The sequence below is a fragment of the Argiope bruennichi genome, chromosome X2 (genome assembly GCF_947563725.1).
Source record: "Argiope bruennichi chromosome X2, qqArgBrue1.1, whole genome shotgun sequence".
NCBI classification, from domain to species: Eukaryota; Metazoa; Arthropoda; class Arachnida; order Araneae; family Araneidae; genus Argiope; species Argiope bruennichi.
The window spans coordinates 87,414,970-87,436,305 of NC_079163.1; the positions used below are offsets into that span (position 1 = coordinate 87,414,970).

The following is a 21,336-nucleotide window of genomic DNA, read 5'->3' on the forward strand; positions in this document are numbered from 1 at the left end:
GTTTCTTCACAGAATGCTTTACATATACATATATAGAGAACAACCCCCCCCCCCAAAAAAAAATGGATAGGGTGTTTATATCCTTAACTATAACAATTAAGCATATACTTCCAATTACAAAGTTTTATGAAATAAGATGTTCGAATTTGTGAAAGAGCTACGACTTCTGTATAGATAGAGAATTAAAAAAAATACATTTTTGCATAGTCCTTATAGCAAAAAAAAGAAAAAAGAATGAAAAAAAAAAGAAAGAAAGAAAAGAAAATGTCAGTGAGTAAAATATTTTTCCTACTCTCATCTATAATTCACACAAGTTTCCTTTCTCTATCTGCAAAATATGCTGAGATGTTAACAGGTGAATTTACTGACTTAAACCATTTTTCTAACTCTTAGACTGGTGCCTGAGCGAGTCTTTCATAGTCATTTTTAGGGTTAGTATACATATTAGAAAAGGTTATTAAAAGAGTGGAATCATAATGCATTTGCATAGTGATAAATTCAATTAACTCTCATTAAATTTTGAAAAATGGTCAAATAAAACATTAATTAAAGTAATCTGAGTTTGAATGAATTAATGTTTCCGTCTAAATTTGTGATGAGGCCATCTAAATTCTTTTTAAAAATCACAGCCAATTTTGTAGACAGAAGTTAAAAATTTTGTGCGTGCACCGATGTATGGAAGATAAATATTTTATTCATTGACATTTTTACATCTTATTTAGTGATATTTATAACTGGAAGTATATTTCTAGATGCAAAATTTAAGAAAGTGAATGCTTATTCTACTCTTTGGTGGCACTCTGTAAAAGTTTTGCAAGTTTAATTTAAAAATAATTTTTTTACCGGCTTAGAAAATGATCAGCTTCTTCTTTAGTCATAAAATCTACTTTAGGATCAGAAGAGCTGCTATGCTTATGATCTGTAAATGGTTCTTCCTGAAATAAATAAAACATACATTATCTCTCATTACTGAAATACAATTTATTAAAAAATGTTTATATTAATCCAGTGAATTTTTAAAAACTAAATCTGCAGCTTCTTTCATAACTTGGCAGTTATTCACAATGAAATACTTAATATAGAAATGATGAGTGGGTGCTCAATACAAATGAAACACTTTCAATTTGTTGGCCACTTTTATCCTACTTTCACTAGAAATCGAATTTAAAATATTTTATTTTATTAATGCCAAATCGATGTAGTTCTAACAATAATTTAGCTGAATAGAAAGACTGGTGATTTCAAAGACAAGATTACAGCAATCATAGCTCTATAATTTAATGATATAACTTTTTCCGCCATAAGAGTTCCCATGAAACCTTGCCAAGTAAATAAAATACATTGACAATAATAAAAAAAAAAGTATGATTTCCGAAATTTCCAAAGGATAATTTATGGAATATTTTGAATAAACTCTTCATATTCTGTGAGGTGCATGTAACAGAAAAAGAAAATAAATCCTGAATTTTCATACTTATTTCTCTAATCAGAAGCTGTTTGAATCATATCTAGCATATTAACCACAAGAAAATATGAAGTGCCAATGCCATGCAAAGATTTTAAAACAGAAATTTAATACATACATTCAGTTTTCATACTAAAAAGTTATTATAAGTGCAATTGCTTTAGTAACTAGAGTTATGCATCAAATTTCACTGAGGACACAAAAGAACTTAAAATAAAATTTTATGAATTGTGGTAATGTGATAAAGCAATAAATCAATCATTAAGGTTTTGAGCAATGTCAACAACCAGCAAATTGAATACAATGACATTTTTAAGTCTGCAAAAACCAATTTCACAAAATTTGCCTAAAATAAATAGGAAAAAAATCAATTACAATTAAACTTTGTATCTCCTTTTCTTAAAAAATCATGTTTAAAAAAAAATCAGAAATAAGATAAAAATAAAATCTCCGACTTCAATGAGGATTCATAAAACATGAAAGAATAATCTTAAGAAATGATTTGTTTCAATTCCACTGCTGCAAAATTATAGACATAAAAAATACGCCAAATATGCTTATGGAAAATCCAATATAAAAAAAAAATAATATATATCCAAATTCAAAAAACTTTTTTAACCAAAAAAAAATTTTATTTTGACAATTTTTAAATTATTAAGTCAATAATTCACAAAAGAAGAATAATGAACTTAGGTAATATTTACATTTATTCCAAAATTTTAATAATTTCTATTTCCATGTGTTTAATTTTCAATCTACAATCAAAACCGCTCTTTAAGTTAAAGTGAAAAGTCAAAATTAAAGAGGAAAATTCCTCACTTCAGCCAAATAATTTATTTCACAGAAATATTCTAGATTTTAGAGGAATTCTTTAACTCACAACCAATTGTCAATGTTACTCGTTTAACAAAACCATTTCATACAGATGATTATTCATTTAATTAAATAAGAACTAACAACAGAAAAGGCATTATCTTTCTATATTTTTTCTATGCTCTTGAATCATTCAACACATTGAAAATGATAAATAGGATTCAATAAATTAAAAAGAAACGTTTTTCCACTTTCGGAAACATTTGTAGCATTGATTTTATATTCCTTCAAAATGAAGCATTATTTTTGTTTCTTTTTCATTCTAACTAAGAGAGAAAAAAACAATTCATTACAGAACAAGGAATTTATTAGCATTTTAAATGATTTAATATAAATTGAATAAAATCGAAAAAAAGATCTTATAAATGTTTCAAAACAACAAAATATCTCAAGAGAACTTTGAATCAATCAAAACAATTTATAAAACTAAAAACAATTGTGTAAAAAAGTGCTTGCCATAAAATGTACAAAATATTTTTAAGAAATATATGCACTAACCAAATTGTTTGAACATTGAGACCGTAACACTGCTTCTACAAAAAATAGTTCATGATCTCGACCTTCAAACTCAGCCAATGTTTCCCCAGCAGCATCCCTTAAATCACTTGATACTCCATAAAACCCCTGTTCCTCAACATCCTGAAAAATTGTGGCTTTACATATAAGTATGGACAATTTTAAAAAGCAAATATGAACACAATATAAAACCTCAAAGACAATCTGGAAGAAATAAAACAAGTTTTTCTTTTCAAGCTATAAAATTAGTAGACACATACTTCTAATTACAAAGTTTCATGGAAAGAATTTAGTAACATAGCATTGGTTCATTTTAATACTACCATTTGCACAGAAAAAATTAAAATAATTGAGTTTTCCTGGATTTCTTCAGTATAATAACTGAATTTCAATTAATAAATATTTACGAGATGAGATTTAATCAGCAATAAAGTTTTTCTTTTTCACAAAAGATTGACAAGCTGTTTATTGAACAAATCACAATGCTACAGTTCTAATCTAAAAAACATGCACTTTAATTTTTTATCTTAAATTATTACTTACAAACACAATGATTTTAATACAATAGGACATGAAAGTATTCAAACTAAGAAGAATAAAATAAAATCATCATTGCTTTTTTTTAAGTATTTCATTGTTTCAAGATATCCCCCAAAAGTTTCATACATTTATGAAACATAAAACAACCTGAAAATTGAAAATAAGTTTTAAAAAATATCCGTTTTTAAACTTAACTCTTCTCCCAAACCATTGATAAGTTTCGTACTGATGACAAGGGATGCTTTTTCAGTATAGGGATAGTGCAGTATTACTTGTATAGCATACTGACCACAGAACTACAAGACTTCAAATTGTTTTCAATACGAAAATTTTATCAATTATTTATTTATATATATATATTTAATTCTGTCAACAATTCTTTATTTAATGCTTTCAGACCTCAAAGCAAATGTAGTTTAAAACAGACCCTCTCTTCACAGAGAGGGTCTGTTTAAACTGCACAGAGACAATTCAGTTTTAAACTTTCTTCACAGAGACAAAAAAGCTTCTTGGAGAACTAAATTTTCACCCAGTCATGATTTCCTTCAGCAAGCAGCACATGAACAGAAAATATGTGCTGCCTTTTTCTTTTTTTTTTTCTCTATATATAGTTCAAAAGAAAATATTACTCTTTAAATGAAGTCTTAGAGACATTAGAAATAGTGTACTAAATGCTTTTGCACTGCAGAAATGTTTTTTGAGAATAGAAATTTGAAGGGAAAAAATGAAAAAAATTAATTTAAAAATACTGCACTAAAAAATTTTTCGTAAATACAAAAATAATTTCCCTATATTTGCATTTATTTTAATTTTACATTTCATAGATTCAAAAATATGGAACACAGAAAAAATAGTTACAAAAATCATTTTGAAATTAATTAAAAGTTAGTAACTGATTAGTGAAAAGTTATTTATTACAGATTACATTGAGTCAATATATAATTATTAATTTTATTAACTAATTATTAAATTATACAAAATTAATTTAACACAGAGATAAACACTGTTTTTATGTTATAATAAGCGACAGAATCCCCATATTTACAAAACACAAGCCACCACTGCTAATTACAGCAGTTAATTCAAATGTTTTAATGTTGTTTTAAATCATCCATGAAAAAGTACAGATGAGCTTTTCTTGAATATTAGTTATGCAGGGATAATAAATATATTATTTCACGAAATTCTGCAGTTAAAAGTATGGGTCTGAAAAGAAAATCAAATAAATATATGTATCTTCAACCTTCTACAACAGAATTCTTCATAGAAGTAAAATAATAACATATACTCACATAATAAAATATATATAATTTGCAATTTAATCATTACTTTTTTCAACTAAAATAAAAGTTTAATTCTTTTGGATCAGCATTATTTAATAAATAAGACAATTATCTGTAATATTTAAACTTATACATACATGAGTGGATAATTCGCTTTTAAAAAAGTATTCAAGTAAAGTTGATTGCAAAGCACATGCAAATAAATTTAAAGAGATGGAACTAAATTTTTATATTCAATTGCTCTTTGAAAACTTCTTTTAAATTCATTAGCAACTAATTGATTGCTTACATTTTGCCAGACTACAAAGCAAATAAATAAGACCATTTTCAATCTTTTGCAATGATGTCTACACAAGCAGCAATAAATCTATGAACTTTTTCGAATACAATAAGCTTGTTTGTAGTAAAATGAATTCTAGAATTAGATATAAAATATTTAAGGTAAACAATGCTTGCAATTTGACATAAAAATGAAAACTATTTCGTTTATAAGTAAATGAAGAATTGTCTCTCTCTCTCTCTCTTAAATTGCTATGTTACACACATAATATTAGTTTACACTTTTTTATAAATTACACTATTCACCCAAAAAGCTTCAGAACTCTTTCTTCCTCTAAATTTTTTATTTATTTTATTTTATTTTATTTTTTTTTTCCTTGCATATCATTCAATATCTTTTGTAACCAATTGGAATGCCTTTTTAAGTCACAATAAAAATTTACTTTGATCCAAAATTGATTGGTGAAGGAAATGTTGTCACACAATAAATAGCCTTAAGAAAATCAAATGAGCACAATCAAATGAGAGCATTACTACCATGAATTATATATTTTGATAATAAATTTTCAAAAAGCAGAACAATATCCAAAAAAATGTTTAGTTTATATGAATATTGTTTGTTTTAAATTACTGAATTATTTTAATAATTTATTTCTTGGTTTAAAAGTATGCAATTTCACTTCAATAATAAAATCAAAAGCATTACTAGCTGTTCCATCTTGAGCCAAATACATCGAAAATAAAGAAAGTTTTAATTTAACTTGCTAATAATCGAGATATTCCTTATACAAGTTAAAAATGTTTATAAAAAATACAGTAAAATTTAAAAGTACAAGACTGGTAAACCTGACTAATTTGAAGTTGATGGGATATAAATAAAATTTTGTAATATGAAATGAATGAATGAATTTCTAAAAATGAATTCAGCAAGAAATGTCCAATTTTTTAGCTAAAAATGGAAGTTTAATTTTCAAAATATTAAACAATGTGTGTGTGTATTGTAATAATTTTAAAATATTTAATTTTTAAATTATTACAATACACACAACTAATAAATAAGCAATTAAGGCAATAATTTAAAAAACAACTTCAACAAATAAGTTGCTTTAATAATTAGTATGCAGCACTGTCCCATATGTATAAATATAAAAACATATTTGACAAAAACAATTTAAAAATGAAAAATTGACAATTTCTAATTTTGGCTTCAAATAACCAAAATAATTTTGAATTGTATGATATTTTGATATCATGATAAATGGACATTGAAAGGATAAGAGGAAATTCAATTATCAACAAATTAAAAATGTTTGAATTAGCTAAACTCAAGTGCATCTTAATAAAGATCTTCCTAAAAATTAACACTTATGAGAACATAATTTTATTACAATAGTCATATGCCTAATAAGTGAGAGAAATACTTTAAAATTTATATGAAATTATAAATATATTATTAAAAATTTGAATTAAAATACAGTCGAACCTGGCTTAATGAGCATAATACAATCTTGAATCTCACTCATAATGCAAAATACGCATTAAGATAAAAACTTTTTTCCGTAGGAATCCATCTAAAATTTGAATACACAATGTGTTCTATTTCAAAACATACATACAGTGGGTAAAAAAAGTTTCCGTATGCAGCTATGACTGTTAATAAAAGTTTAATTTTTGGCACAAAATATTTTGTTATGAAAATGAAAATTTTAAAATTGGTTTAACACAGTTTGATTTATTATTTATGAATATTATAAAGGAAAAATTATGAAGAAAATTAAATATTTAAATTAAAAGAATAAAAAAAATGCCACTAATAAGGAACAAAAAAGTTTCCGTACTGTATTTATATAGTACATGAAAAACCTTTTTCATGCTGACCAACTTGCATTTAATGATCGGTAGACCTTCCTTTAGCCTTTATCACTTCTCTCAAATGTTGTGGCATAACCCTCATCAGTTTTTTTTTTTGTTGTTGTTGTTTCTGGAGAAATGCTACTCCAAATGACTTGAATGACCTTTTTGAGTTCAACCTTATTATTTGTGTCATATTTTTTTTAGTTCACGACTGATTTCTTTCAATAAATGTCCTATAAGGATTAAATCGGGAGATTGGAAAGGGCTATGAAGCTGTTTTTTAACATTATAGAGACATTACTATTGATAAATCTTGGAGGTATGCTTAGGATCGTTGTCCTGTTGAAAAGTAAAGTCCATTCCAAGGAACAGTTTATCTGCATTGGTTAAAACGTTTTGTTTTAGAATGTCAAGATGTATGTACCTATTCATATTTTCATTTATAAAACATAAATATCCGACACCAGTAGCACTTATACACCCCCATACCATATTCCAACCATCACCATGTTTCACAGTTCCATGTAAATTTCTTAAGTAACATATGCTGTTTTGATTCCCTCCAAATCATAACTCGACCATCTGACCCACGGATATTAAATTTTGATTCATCACTAAATAGGATTAATTCCCAAAATGATAAAGGCTTTCTTATATGCGTCTTTGTAAACTCGAGACGCCTTTTCTGTAGCAGAGACTTATAACAGGCTTCTTACGGGCCCCACATCCATTATAACCTTTTTTTAAATGATATTTCTCACAATTTAAGATGTGAATTTAATGTTTTAATTAACCATTAAATCAGTTGCAAGTTGAGGTGCACTAATCCGAGGGATTATCTTGCACCTTACACATGATATTTCTTTTATGCAAGCGATTTAACTTCAAAGTTCTTCCGGATCGATCTATATCCTCAAATGTTTACACATCATGGTATCTTTCAATAATATACTGCACTGTAGACTTTGGTTTGTAAGTCGTTTCACTGATTTTTTTTCATAAATAATCCATTATTTCGCAACCGAATCATTAATTCTCGAATGGATTTCTGAATTTCCATTTTAAGACAATCAGTGAAATATTGGAATTAAACAACTGTTGTTAAGTCATATTCTTCACTCTGACAAACCATCAAACTTCGAATACTTACTGTGGATTAGTTGTAGAGAACGTCAGGAGGAATTTGCATATTGCGTACAGAAACTTTTTTTGCATGATACTTCGTCATTTATCTTAAAAATTGCAAACGGACTTGCTGAGATGAGTAAAAAAGATAAATTTATTATGAAACTCCTTTTAAAGACTCATATTAACAATATATAAGTAGATTATAAAGATAAAAAGCAAAGATTAGAAATTATGCTAGTTTATTTTTATTTTAGTCTTCTGTACGGAAACTTTTTTTACCCACTGTATATTTATTTATAATAATGTAATTTACTATTTACAATGCATGCTTTTTTTACAAGAAAACTGTTTGAAGATGTCTGTCTTTTGCTATGCTTCAAAATTTGGTGAAAATGAGACAGCATTATTAAGTGAATTTGTAGTGTCAACTGTCTTATCAAGTGATACTTCTCAACATACAATAGTATAATTACCCGTGCTTTGAGCATCCCCCTTATTTCATCAGCAGGTTGTTACTCTTACATTTATTATTACTTACCTTCCTGACCAAATTTTCCTCACAGCTGTTTGCCATAACACAAAATGGAACTTCATAAGCTTTTCAGCAGTTCTGTCTATGCTCTTCCACTAGCTCATCAATGTCCTTGCTATCTACCTCTATTCCCGAAATCTTGGCCAGAGGCAAAATCTCTTTGATTAATGTTCCACAGACATTTGCTCAACCCCCTCCGAGTTGAGACAATACTATTTGGCCAAAATTTCTTCTATATAGGGATAAGTTTTCTTTAAACAAGCACTCAATACAGAGTGATACAGGTCAACCCAACAAGTGACTTCGCAGTGTATTCTCGCCACTTTTTCTGTTATCGTTATTAAGTCACTTATTAAGTGAATCACTTTTTTAGATTTTGTTTAGCTAGTTATGCAAGGTGCTCATTAAACATTGACTGCAATGTTTTGAAAGTCACCCAGTATTAAACTACTTTTAGAAAGAATTAATAATTGTACGGTACATTTAATGAAATAAATCACACAAGGAACAAAGTTATTGAAAGAGCTTTAAATTTAATATTTGGCAATATTCATGAAAAATCTCTAGATGAAAAAAAAAAAAGACTTAAAAATCAGTAAATTCTTTAACTAAGAAAAAAAATTCATAACAAGTAGAAATCTTTTAGTTAAATATTAATTTATAATTACACTAAAATGTGAAAAAATTGCTAATTATTAACAATATTGTCAAGTTAGTAACTTAAATGGCTTGATTAACAGAATTAATTTAGAAAAAAAAAATGAAATAATCTTTCTTTATAAATTACGCCATAAATATAAATATTCTATACTTTAATATTTATTTATAGCATTTTTGAACATTTTATAACACATATGGTTATATTTCATATAATGCATTCTATTTATAATGTATTAAGTAGTAATAATATATACTTGATTAGTAATACCCATTTAAAAAAAAATAATAGTTATTTCGATCATGTGATCTTAAATTAGCTGAACACCTTCAATCACATTAGAGGTCCAATTCCCTAAATTCATCAAGTTGTAAGACAGATGAAAGCTAACAAAATGTTTCAAGATTTAAAATATTACATGAAAAAATAAAATAAAATAACCATTATACATACTTCCTGATCACTAGAACTGCCACCACTTTTCTTTTTCCAAGGAATGCTATCTGTGCCACTGATATTTTCCCAGCTGGTATCTAAAGCATCTGACTTTTTAGGAATATTTTCTTTGTTCTGAGCATCTTCTAAAAGAATCAGAACACATCTTTAATTTAAAATACTTGCTTCTGAGAAACATTACAAAAAAAACTTTAAAATAAATTCATAAAAAGCATTAACGAATCTGAATTAAATTTTAAAATATGTCTAAGAATTTCAAAGAAAACTATTAAGTAAATACTTCTTCAATAAGTTTAACTAAAAAAAAATCCAAGAATTTTTACATATTTTCACTTTTTTTTTTCTATTAAAGAACAACGCATGACAAATTAAAGCAGGATAACTGAAAAAAAAAATTAAAAATTTGGAAGAATTATATTTAACACAAATCATATAAAGTAATAATGGCATAGCTACTGACAGCACATACCTACAAATTAAAATATTAAATAGTAAAACTCTTGTTAAAAATATTTTTTTACCAAATATCAGCATGATTTTAAAAAATCATAATGAAAGTTTAGAGGATTTAAAACCTTGTTTTGCTATTAATGGCAATATTTTAAAAACATAGAAAATAAATAAATACGTACCTCAACAGAAGAAGAAAAAAGAAAAAAAAAGCATAGTGGGAAAAGCTTAATACATAAAAGTTCTTTCAGTTTTTTTCCCTTATTAGATAAATACTGTCCATTTACTTTAAAATATAAGTGTTCAGGTATCCTCTATCCACTAGTAGGAATAGCATTAGCCACCAATGAAATTCTTAAAAATGACAATTTTGGAACTATATGTAGATATATAAAGATCAGGAATATATAAAGAAGACCATAAACATAACAAATGGCAGACAGAACCCTGTAAAAATGAATCATCATGTGAAGGCACACATTAATTTTTCATTCTTTCTTTTAAATCAAAGGAGGAAAAAAACTACATTCTTAGTGAACAGCATGGTTATTATACATAAACAGAGACATCTGAAAATCAAATACAGTGAGGTAGAATGTCACATAACAATATTAAGGTTTAAATTCTCACAAGGGGAAGGCACGAGATTGAAAATTCAGTTCAGGATGAGATTTAGTATAATGATAGTATGCATTTAGAATACTCACTCACGAAAATATTAAAGCACAATAGCCACTCAATTTCGAGAAAATGGCCCTCAAACTTTCTGCATAGCTTATATACTAATAGTAAGTCACCGTTGCAGAAGCACAAATAGTATAGTGGTTAAAACATTGGCGTAGCAAATAGGAGACCAGAGCTCGATCCGGGCTAACATTTTTTGCTTTATAAAAATCTTTTTCTAATTTATTTCAAATTAATTTAACAATTTATAAACAGTTTTAATTAATCTGTTTTTCATTTTTTTATGCAAAAATAAATATTTATTCTCCTAATTTGTGGATTATAATTTAATTTTTAAAAGAAAAATAATTATGAGTATGAAAGCATTTTTTTAAATATTCAGAATTACTTAAATTAACTTTTTAAAGATCATTTCAATTAATATGATACTAATTTTTATATGGAAAAATAGATGTATTTTCTCTTAATACATCATAAAATCATAATAAAATCCAAAAATTTAAAACTTTTAATGATTTAAAGATAAAAATAGTTACTTTGAAATATTTGTATGGTTAAAGTTATATTTCTAATTATTTTAACACTTAAAAATTAAATTATAGTTATAATTCAAGAACAATGTACATGAATGTAATTATTTTTTAAAAAATAAGTTATGACTTATGTATTAAGGGAAAATACATTTATTTTTTTCCATATAAAAATGAGTATCATATTAAATGAAATCACCTTTAAATTGTTAATTTAATTTAAGCAATTCTGAATATCTAAAAAAGTGCATTCATACTTATAATTATATTTCTTCAAAGAATTAAATTGTAATCCACGAATTAGGAGAATAAATATCTATTTTTGCTTAAAAAATGAAAAACATTAATTAAAACTGTTTGTAAATTGTTAAATTAATTTGAAATAAATTAGAAAAAAAAATTTAAAACAAAAAATATTAGCTCAGTATCGAACTTGCGTCTCCTGTTTGCTACGCCAATGTCTTAACCACTTGCCTCAGCAGCGGCGACTGATTATTAGTATATAAGTTATGCAGAAAGTTTGATGGCCATTTTCTGAAAATTGACTGGCTATTGCGCTTTAATATTTTCATGAGTGGACATTCTAAATGTATACTACCTTTATACTATATTCCATTCTGAACAGAATTTTCAACCTTGTGCCTTCTCCTTGTCAGCCACGAGATTTTATATATAAATGACTTTGTAATGTATGTCTTTGGTCAGTTATCTTTTGATTCACCATGTAAAAACAGATCTTCATTAAATGAGCCATGTAAGATTCAGTAAGTTATAATAAACTATTAAGGAAATATTCAAGAAAAATGAGCAAAGAATATATAACCAGGAGTGTTTGTGGGACCCCAAAAAATCCCCTGAAACTTTTACGGACTTACTAATGACATTTTGGAGTTTCTAGAAGGGTGGGGGGGGGGGGGGAGAAATGAAAAATTACAATTTTGAAGTATTGAATGACCTAATTATAAAAGTTCAATGAATTACTTTTTTTGCAAAATTAATAACCATTAATTTTGCAAAATTAAGACCTTTGAACCCAGGTCATGTGATCGCACATCTGGTCGAACGAAGTCTCTCCCTTTTTTTTCTGCCGCGCCTACTTGCCGAAAAGAATCCAGAAGAGAATGTCCGAGAACCGGGGGAATGAGTCATAACTCGCAATAAGGAAAGAACAAAAAAGAAGTTTTTTCCCCCTTTTCACGCATTATCACTGCCTTTGGAGAAAGAAAGGAAAAGTTTTCACCACACACACTGACCTTGCGTTTTCTGCTTTTAAAGCAAACAAAATTACCCAGATCAAAATAAATAATTCATTATTATTCCTACTTCCTTTTGAACGACGATCCCCGGAATTTCCAGGTATCGAAGTTCAAAATCCCCAGAGCACAAACACCCCTGATATAACTTGATCCGGAGAAGATTATTAGAAATGTTTGATTCATTGTGGTATTTAAAATGGATAGCAGCTATAATAAGCTAATTAATTTCTACACCATTAAAAGCTTCATAAAAATAAGTTAAGTACTTTTTACATAAATTAACAAAAACCTTTCAGGAATCACAATACTCATTACAAACATTGTAAATTTTAGATTTCATTAAGTTTCACGATTAATGTATTCCAAAAATGAAAATCTTCAATTTAAAATAAACGAACAAAAGAAAAATATACCAATTACCATTAATGACAAATACGAAATCTATTGCAGGAAAAGCTTTTATACAAGAAATAAAATAATAATTCTAGCTAACTATTAAAGAATAGTAATATTAGATCACAGTATTTTAATCAGTAAATATTGATTAATAATAAATTTTTAAAAAAGCTACATTATCTTAATGTTAATTATTTTCATAATGCGACAAAAATTCTCTTTTTTTTTTTTAAGTAAAAGTATAATTTGCATTTTTTATAACAATATCTATACCCACACAGAATTAAAATTTGGAAATTAATTTATGATGCAAGACTTTTTCACCACAAATTCCAATATCACAAAATGCCCACGAAGGAGTTTATGTTTCAAGAAATAATGTTATAAATGTTTAACAATGAATAGTACTGACATTTAATCTTAAAATGTGTGGCCTACATCCAAAGTAATTTTTAAAAAAACATTATTGCATATAATTAAATTAAACATTAAGAACTAATAAAAACATTTTGTATATTTATATTCCTTATAAAAAATATTTTTATATAGTATATTTTAGAATTAATTTTTTTTTTTTTTTAATTTTCTCTGCAATTTGTCAATTCAGAAAAATAAAATCGGTGATAAAATAGGGATGAAGGTTAGAGAGCTGTAGATATCTCAAAAGATGATGATATGAGCATTAAAAAAATAAAATATTAGTTTATTTATTTAACTCTGATTTAAAAAAAGTAATGTTTAATCTTAAAAGATGAAGATTCTTTCTGAAACACTGAAAACAATAAAATTTAGCTTTAAATATTAAGTAATTGTCTTTGACTTATTAAAACGACTTCATTACAGAGAATACTTACCCGAGTCATAACTCTTATTTGCTTTATTGTCTTCATTAGTTCCTGGCTCTAAGTTACTGATATTAGTTGAGTGTTTTGAACGCTTTTTAATAACTTTTGCATATATGGGAAATGATGCATCAGAATTTTGGTCAGAATTCAAAATAGGCTGAGCTTTTATAGGTTGAGTAAATGGTTCACTATACAAACTGGTTGTATTCGCATTTGTATCTTCTTCTGACTTAGTAATACTTTCATAATGTCCATATGCTTTTGATGTTTGATTACAGCAATAATCTCTTGTAAGACCAGGGATTTCTTCATAAATAGGAGAATTCTGAGTATAAGTCCTAGTACATTCAGGAATGCTATTTTCAGCATCCCTGGCAGATGGCAAATCATCTGGTCTTGATTTTTCCCCAGTCTTTTCCACTTGGCTATTCTGTCCAATAGTTTGATAAACTGGAGACTTGTGGTGGAAAGGTATTCCTCTCTGCTCTTCATCTGGAGATGATTGACTAGAATATGAAGGAATTCTTTCTCGCTCTTGAGTATATTTTGATGAACTAGAATCATTTGCACCCTGAATTTTAGAGTAATCTGACGACTTACTACTGCTTTTACCTTTATCACCAAGTTGTTCAAAAATGGCACGTGCACTATTAAATCGTTTTTGATGACTTTCTGTTTCATTTTTCGGTAAAGATGTGGCTTCTGGCTCTATTTCTTTATTTTCTTGCTCCAATGCAGTAACTCTTTGAGCATTTTTACTTACACCACCTTTATTTACAATTGGAACATTGCAAGGTTTTGGACAATCAGTACGATGAGGAGAGAATGATTGGAAAAGAGTAGCTATTGAGCTTACTTTACTACCTAATCTTCGCACAGCTTCTGATTTTGAAGCATTTGAAGCCAATTTGTTCTCTTGATTTATATTCTTTTCTTCAAAACTGGATTTGACTTTACTAACAAATGGCTGACTCTCTGTAGCCTGAACAGAACCTTCAAGCCACCCAGTTCGAGATCTGCTTGCAGCCAAAATTTCAGCTCTCACATCTGCCATTGTATTTCAATTTTAAAAAAACCTACAGGGGGTTTTTTTGTTTTGTTTTTTAATGATAGCCTATAAATGCATCTGAAAACTGAAGCAACCAGTAACTAACTCCCATGTTAGCTGTAATGACCTAAAATAAAACAACACAATCAGTTTTTTAATATTAAAACAAATTAATTTTTCAAAAAAGAAATTTCTAGACATCTCAAATCAGAAATTTTATTCCATAAGTGTTTATTTATTCAACCATTTGGAGACTTAATTCTCAGTTTATGCATCTTAAAAGTTCCAAATTTTAACAATTACATCATTAAGTATAATACACTGTTATTTTTTTAACTGTGACACAAATGCTAGTTATAAAAACTATTAAAAAGAAGGATTTAAAATCATGTTGTCAAGAGAAAGTTTTATAAGTAAAAACTGTAAAGCTGAAAATAAATGTATAATTAGTTTTAATCTATCCAAAATAGTAATTTGACCATTAAACTTCAAATAAAGAGAGTAAAGATATATTTGAAAATTTATTATTGATACATAACTGTATATAAAATTATATGTTAACATGAAAATAAATTAATCAAAATTAAACAGATTTTATTAAAATATCATTATTTAATTAAAAGCCATCATTCCAGATGACATTCCTTCTCTTTAGAATTAAAGAGAATGAAATGACTCTCTATATGTAGAAAGAATAAAAAATTGCTTGGGAGAATGTAACCTTCAATAAAATGCAATTAGTTAAATAAGGGTTAAAGAAATTTGTATTCATAACAAATTGCTCAGAAATGAATCCTAAATTTTAAGGATGTTAGCACTTGAAAAAGAAAATCGTAAAATAAACATAAAGTATCACATATTGGGAAAAAAGGATATACTGTATAATGAAGGTATTCTTTGGAATTATTACTGTCATTAGTAATAAAGAAAGAAATTTAAAAAAAAAAAAACTTCATTAAAAGAACAGGGTAAAAAATAAATAAAACTTATTTCATAATAAATAAATAAGCATATATATTAAGTGAATAATTTGTGCATTTATAATATAATAAAAATTAGGTTTTTCTATGATTGATCATAAAGACAGCCAAACTTCCTCTCAAGAAACATATATATATGTTTAACACACACAGATAATCCATGTTAATCTGTGTTAAAAAAGAATAACAAAAGAAATCGTAAATGCCATTCAACTGATTTTAATGTTAAACCCATGATGGATACACATCAAAGAAAATCAAACATTTATTACACCCAAACTAATATTTGTAGTAATTAAATTCATTTAAATAACTTCAACTTCACAAGCAAAATAAATAAAAATGCACTGATTACCAACACTAAAAAAATATTTATAAATTGTGATCATTATTTTTTAGATAATAAACTGATTGAAGTGCTTTTATAAGTTCTTTAAATAAACAGATTGATCAAAATTATATGAGAAAAGCTGTAATATATAATTTTGAATACTTCTGCTAACTAATAAATTGTAATGCTTATAAACATATATCAAATTAAAATAACAAGAACACACACTGTAAAAAAAAAAACTATAAAAATGTCATAATACTGCATTCATATCAAGAACCAAGAATATATAAAAAGAACATCTGAAAACGGAACTATCACAATATTTCAATATAATTAAATCTTTATAATTGTATCAACCGTCAAGAAATCATAAAGTAATGGATGAAATTAAAAATTTAATGCGAGAATACGAAATCAAATAGCTCAAAGCACCGAAGAAAAGAATAACAAAAGAATGAGTATTATCATACAACGAGAATATGCAAAAACAATTTCACTGTTTACATTTTGTCTTTTCTTTGATGGAGAAAATGACTCTATAATTGTAATGCTAATAAATGACTCTACAATCTCTTGTAACTGCTTTTCCTTATTTAATGAATACACAGTTAGCGAGGGAAATTGACTAGATAAGATTTGGAAAGATGTGTATTTATTATATCATGAAATCACCGCAAATGAAACTCACTGAAAATAAGAAACCCCAAGAGATTTCCAGTGGCATACACTGTGAGTGTTCCTCTTAGCATTATATACATGTGATTTCATATTGTATATTCATAAAAATATCCGAAAACTTAACAAAAATCGTGAATCATTTATACAGTTGTTATTAAATTTAATCAAACCGATGAGAAAAGCTGAAAACACCGAATTTTTGAGAATCGTTAACCGGAGGACGCTTGAACCCCCCATTTGAAGTTGAAAGAGGGCGAGCAGTGGGGGAAGCAGCACTGGAGGACGGATTTCATTCCGGTAGTGATGGAAATGGGGGAATCGATGTATGGTTGCTTACGGAAAAACTTTTTTCGCCAAAATTTGAAAATTTATTTACCCGCCAAGAATGAAGCGCATTTTTGGAATGTATATGGTGGAGTGTGGACGAATGTCGGTTGGATCTATGATGAAGGCAGACCTTATTTATGCACGATCTTTTTTAATAAAAGAATAATACCGTGTTATAATATATTTATTTTTGCTCATAATTAAGTTTTATGAATCTAATTTTTGACTAGAAATTAATGTTGACTGTGGCTGGGAACTTGGGAAAGCTGAATTTTCTACAGGCGCCTTCTATTTATAATTAATTAAATGGCAAGAAACTAATATGTTAACTCAGAATTAAATTCTATCTTCTATTGGTTTGTTAAATGAAATTTAAAGTTTTCACAAAGTAATGGAATGAACTTACAAGTTTCATTTAAATTCTTAATGGAAGCTAAAAATGATTGTTTATTCGGAATACAAATTCGATGTAGTTTTAATTTTATTTCTTGCAATTTGGCTGTATTCATTGGAAAGTATTTTAGTTTTTTTTATACTATTAATTTTAATGCCCATATTTTGTTTGTTTGTTGTTGTACAAAGCTAAATGTTTTTTTTTTTTAAATTAGCTAAAAAAATTTTTTAATGATGCTTTTAAAAAATTATATATATATATTTTTACCTAATTAAGTAATAAATTAGTGTTATAGAACATTTAAAACATTTTTTATAACTGCAGGCATGCTTTGATTTTGTTATTTGCTAGTATTTATAGTAGTAATAAAGCATTTATATTTTGTGGTCTAAAAATTGCAATAATAAAAATCTGTAATCTCTTTCTTGCAGTTTTGTCCATTCTTTTTTTTTTTTTTTAATGTTGATAATGTGCATGATGAACTCTTTAAAATTTGTTTTCAAATTGAATATTTCGTACTTGTAAAAATATGCATTGTAAACATATATATAATTTTAGCTAAGTTTTTGATAAAATATGGCTTATTCTCTGTTAAGAAAGTATGATAACCAAAAATCCTTAAAGGAATCATCAAAATATTCAATATTTTCTATTTAATAAAAACTAATTTTTGTTTTGTTAAAATAAGATTTATATTGAATTAAAAATTATATGCATAAGCTGATTAATATTACATGATTTTAAAAAGTACTTTTTCAATACATATATTTCTTATTCTATTAATTTTTTTTCATAAATGCTTAATACATTTATTTATGCATACAGCAATTTAATTCTTCTTTTAATGCTAAAAATCAGAATTTTGATTGAAAGTAGCCAAACTAAATTTGAAAAGGTAATAGAATCAATTATTTCTAATTATACGATTGATGTAATAATATTTTTAAAAGAAAATTTGTATTAAAAATTCTAATATCGTGGATAAATTTGTTCTAAATGTTGAATTTTCTACTTTTATAATAATGCACAGAAGTTAAAACTTTTAAAGAAAATTTGGAATGTAATTTTTAATTTCAAAATATAAAAATTATTTTTTAATTTAATATAAAAATATTAGTGTATTCTAAATTAGTCAATAGAATTTTCAATTAAATTGTAAAATATCATTTGTTTATTTTTGTATAATATTTAAGTCGTATTTTATTCAACGCTTACATTTTCTCAAGAAATTTTTCTTTTTCTTAGTTTTTTGAAGCTTAATTTCTCATTTTGATTTTCAATAATAATTCATGAAATAAAAATGATTTGCTTCACAAGCATTCATTATTGTAATATACAAATGTATATTAGTTAACCAAACTATTAACAAAATAAACATTTACTCCACCTTAAAAAATGCTATACTAATATTGTTTTAACTGATTCAAATGAGTGGATAAATACCAAGTGATGAATAGTTCTGAGATATTGTGTAAAAAAAATTATAAAGGATGATGAAAATCCTTAAAACCTATAAAACTTATATAGTTAATATACCTACTTTATCTTTTAGAATTAAGGTTTTGACTAAATTATTAAAAATGACAATTTCTATGAGGATATAGAAAAAAAAATGTTTTAGGAAAATAAAATGGGAAAATAATTTTTTTTGTTTTAAAATAATGAATAATTACAATGGAATAATGAATTTTAACACTGTTTATGTTAAATTGAAAAAAATTATTTACAATTTAGAATCAATAATAAAAATAATCATAATCTCTGCATCAAATTATCTGCAAATTCATTTGTTCAATAGGAATTTAATAACTTGGAGAATATGACTTTAGTCACTTGGAGACTTTAAATCAACTTCCATTGTCCCCATTACAAAAACGTAAAGAAAGGCTAATTTCCAAAAATAATTTAGTATTGATTCAATTCACCTTCAGTAAAAATTTTAAACTACTGACACAAGTAGGTTAAAACTGTCTGAGTGGTTTAACTTACATATATCATTTGGATCAATAAAAGAAAATAGATGGCAATCAACTGAAGACAGATTTTATTCATTACAGAAAAAAGGATGGACAGAGAATGAATAATATCAGAAGGATCACAAAATATGTTTTGATCATTGTTTTGATGAAGGAGTTTGTATGAAACCAGTATTTTAAAAATCTAAAGTAGTTTTGTACATTTTAAATGCAACTGAAAGAATTTCCTGGGCCATTGTTTCACAAAAGAAGAAAAAAGAAATCTTTTAGCATATGAAAGAGCAGTTGAACTTGGATATGTATCATATAATTGGGAACTTCTAAAGAGATAAAGAGAACTTGACAGGGAAAAAAAAATAAACTAAATGAACAAAGAGAAAGCACAATCATTTACAATTGGAATATATGATATAATATATTCTCAAGACATTGTATCAAAGCTGATAATCTATGCAACTCCTCTCAAAATTCAAATTCTACCTCTAAATCATGATTCTTATTAATGCTTAAACCACAGCCTGAAAATTGGAAGGAAAAAAACTGTAAACAGTATCTTTCACTTTTGTTTCCAATATCATTTTAAATAAAAAAAAAAATCTTTCTTTATTTAGTTAAAATTACTTTTTTAAATTATTATTCATTGTAACTAAAAAGAATTTAAATTAAGTATGTTAAATGTATGATGTGTTATTCTTTGTTTTTTTATTAATTTTTTAAAAATTTTATGAAATAAAAAAAATTATATGCTTCCCTCCATTTCTCTCTTTTATCTTTATACTTTTTCTGCCTCTTTATAATATTAGCATATAAGATCATACAGTTTTTTTATATGAATACAATTAATTGAAAAATAGATATCCATTCTGGATATTTATCCTTAAAATTAGATACCTGAATGCCATCACTAATCAACTCACACTTAAATTTCTTTACAGAATTTTTTTAAAAGAAAATTTTACTTTTGAAGAAAAATAATTATTTTGCGAATAAAAGAAACCTTTGTTAATGTTTCAGAAGAAAATTTCATAATTTCCAAATGTATTTTTTGAAGTTTTAAATACTAAATCTGAATGATAAAATGGTATTTTAACAAAATTTTGAATTTGGCTGTGTTAATTTACCTAAGCATTTTTATTGAACAAATAAAATATCTTGAAGAGTACGAAAAATTGTGTTGTTTCAAGATGTCATACTGAATTGTTTACCTCGTTTGTAGATTTTTCAGCTACTACTGCAAACATAATATTCCATTTTTTTTCAAAGATTATTGTTATCAAATAATATTATTGCTGTCATCCTTTTTTTCTTTTGTAATCACTATATTGCATACAAACAAACGCGTAATGTTGAGTGATAGAAAAAACAAGTTTAAATTAATGACAAAAGAATAAATTCATCTTTACTTGATTAGTTATATTTTGACAGTCTTGGGAATGAAATGAATTTTATTACAATAATAAAAATTATTGTAGAAATACATTCTAAAATATTTTTTTAGTTTATATTAAAAAGACAATTGTATGATAATGAAATTGATATCAATAAAAGGATTTTGATATTAAGTTTGGAAAATGGTGTTAGTATCATTTTTGTACAATAATATATTTGGGAATTATAAGAGGAAAACATCAACATTTTGTTTAGTTAAAATTATAACTGGAAATTTTGATGCATTGCATCAAAGCACACGCTTTCATCTTTTAAAGCATGTTTGATAGATTTTCAGTTTCTGGAGTCGGCAGTCTGTCTTATAATTCATGTTAAAGTATAGATAAATATATGAACAACTATACATTTCTTCAGTAAGATTGAAATTACAATTGCATATCTGTATATTGACCTAATGTTATTCTT

At 26.2% G+C, this 21,336-nt stretch overlaps 1 protein-coding gene across 1 annotated transcript in view; it reads right to left on the bottom strand.

Annotated features, from left to right (window-relative positions):
- LOC129960283 (neurabin-1-like) overlaps positions 1 to 16,943 on the bottom strand; it is a 65,503-nt gene extending 48,560 nt beyond the window's left edge. Inside the window, exons 1-5 of the mRNA XM_056073587.1 lie at positions 16,796 to 16,943; positions 13,755 to 14,920; positions 9,582 to 9,709; positions 2,837 to 2,977; positions 844 to 935 (exon numbers count right to left, since the gene is read on the bottom strand). Of these exons, the coding sequence (XP_055929562.1) occupies positions 844 to 935; positions 2,837 to 2,977; positions 9,582 to 9,709; positions 13,755 to 14,799 (1,406 nt within the window). The 5' untranslated portion in view covers positions 14,800 to 14,920; positions 16,796 to 16,943. The remainder of the gene's footprint in view (positions 1 to 843; positions 936 to 2,836; positions 2,978 to 9,581; positions 9,710 to 13,754; positions 14,921 to 16,795) is intronic.
- Between the last annotated feature and the right edge of the window lie 4,393 nt (positions 16,944 to 21,336).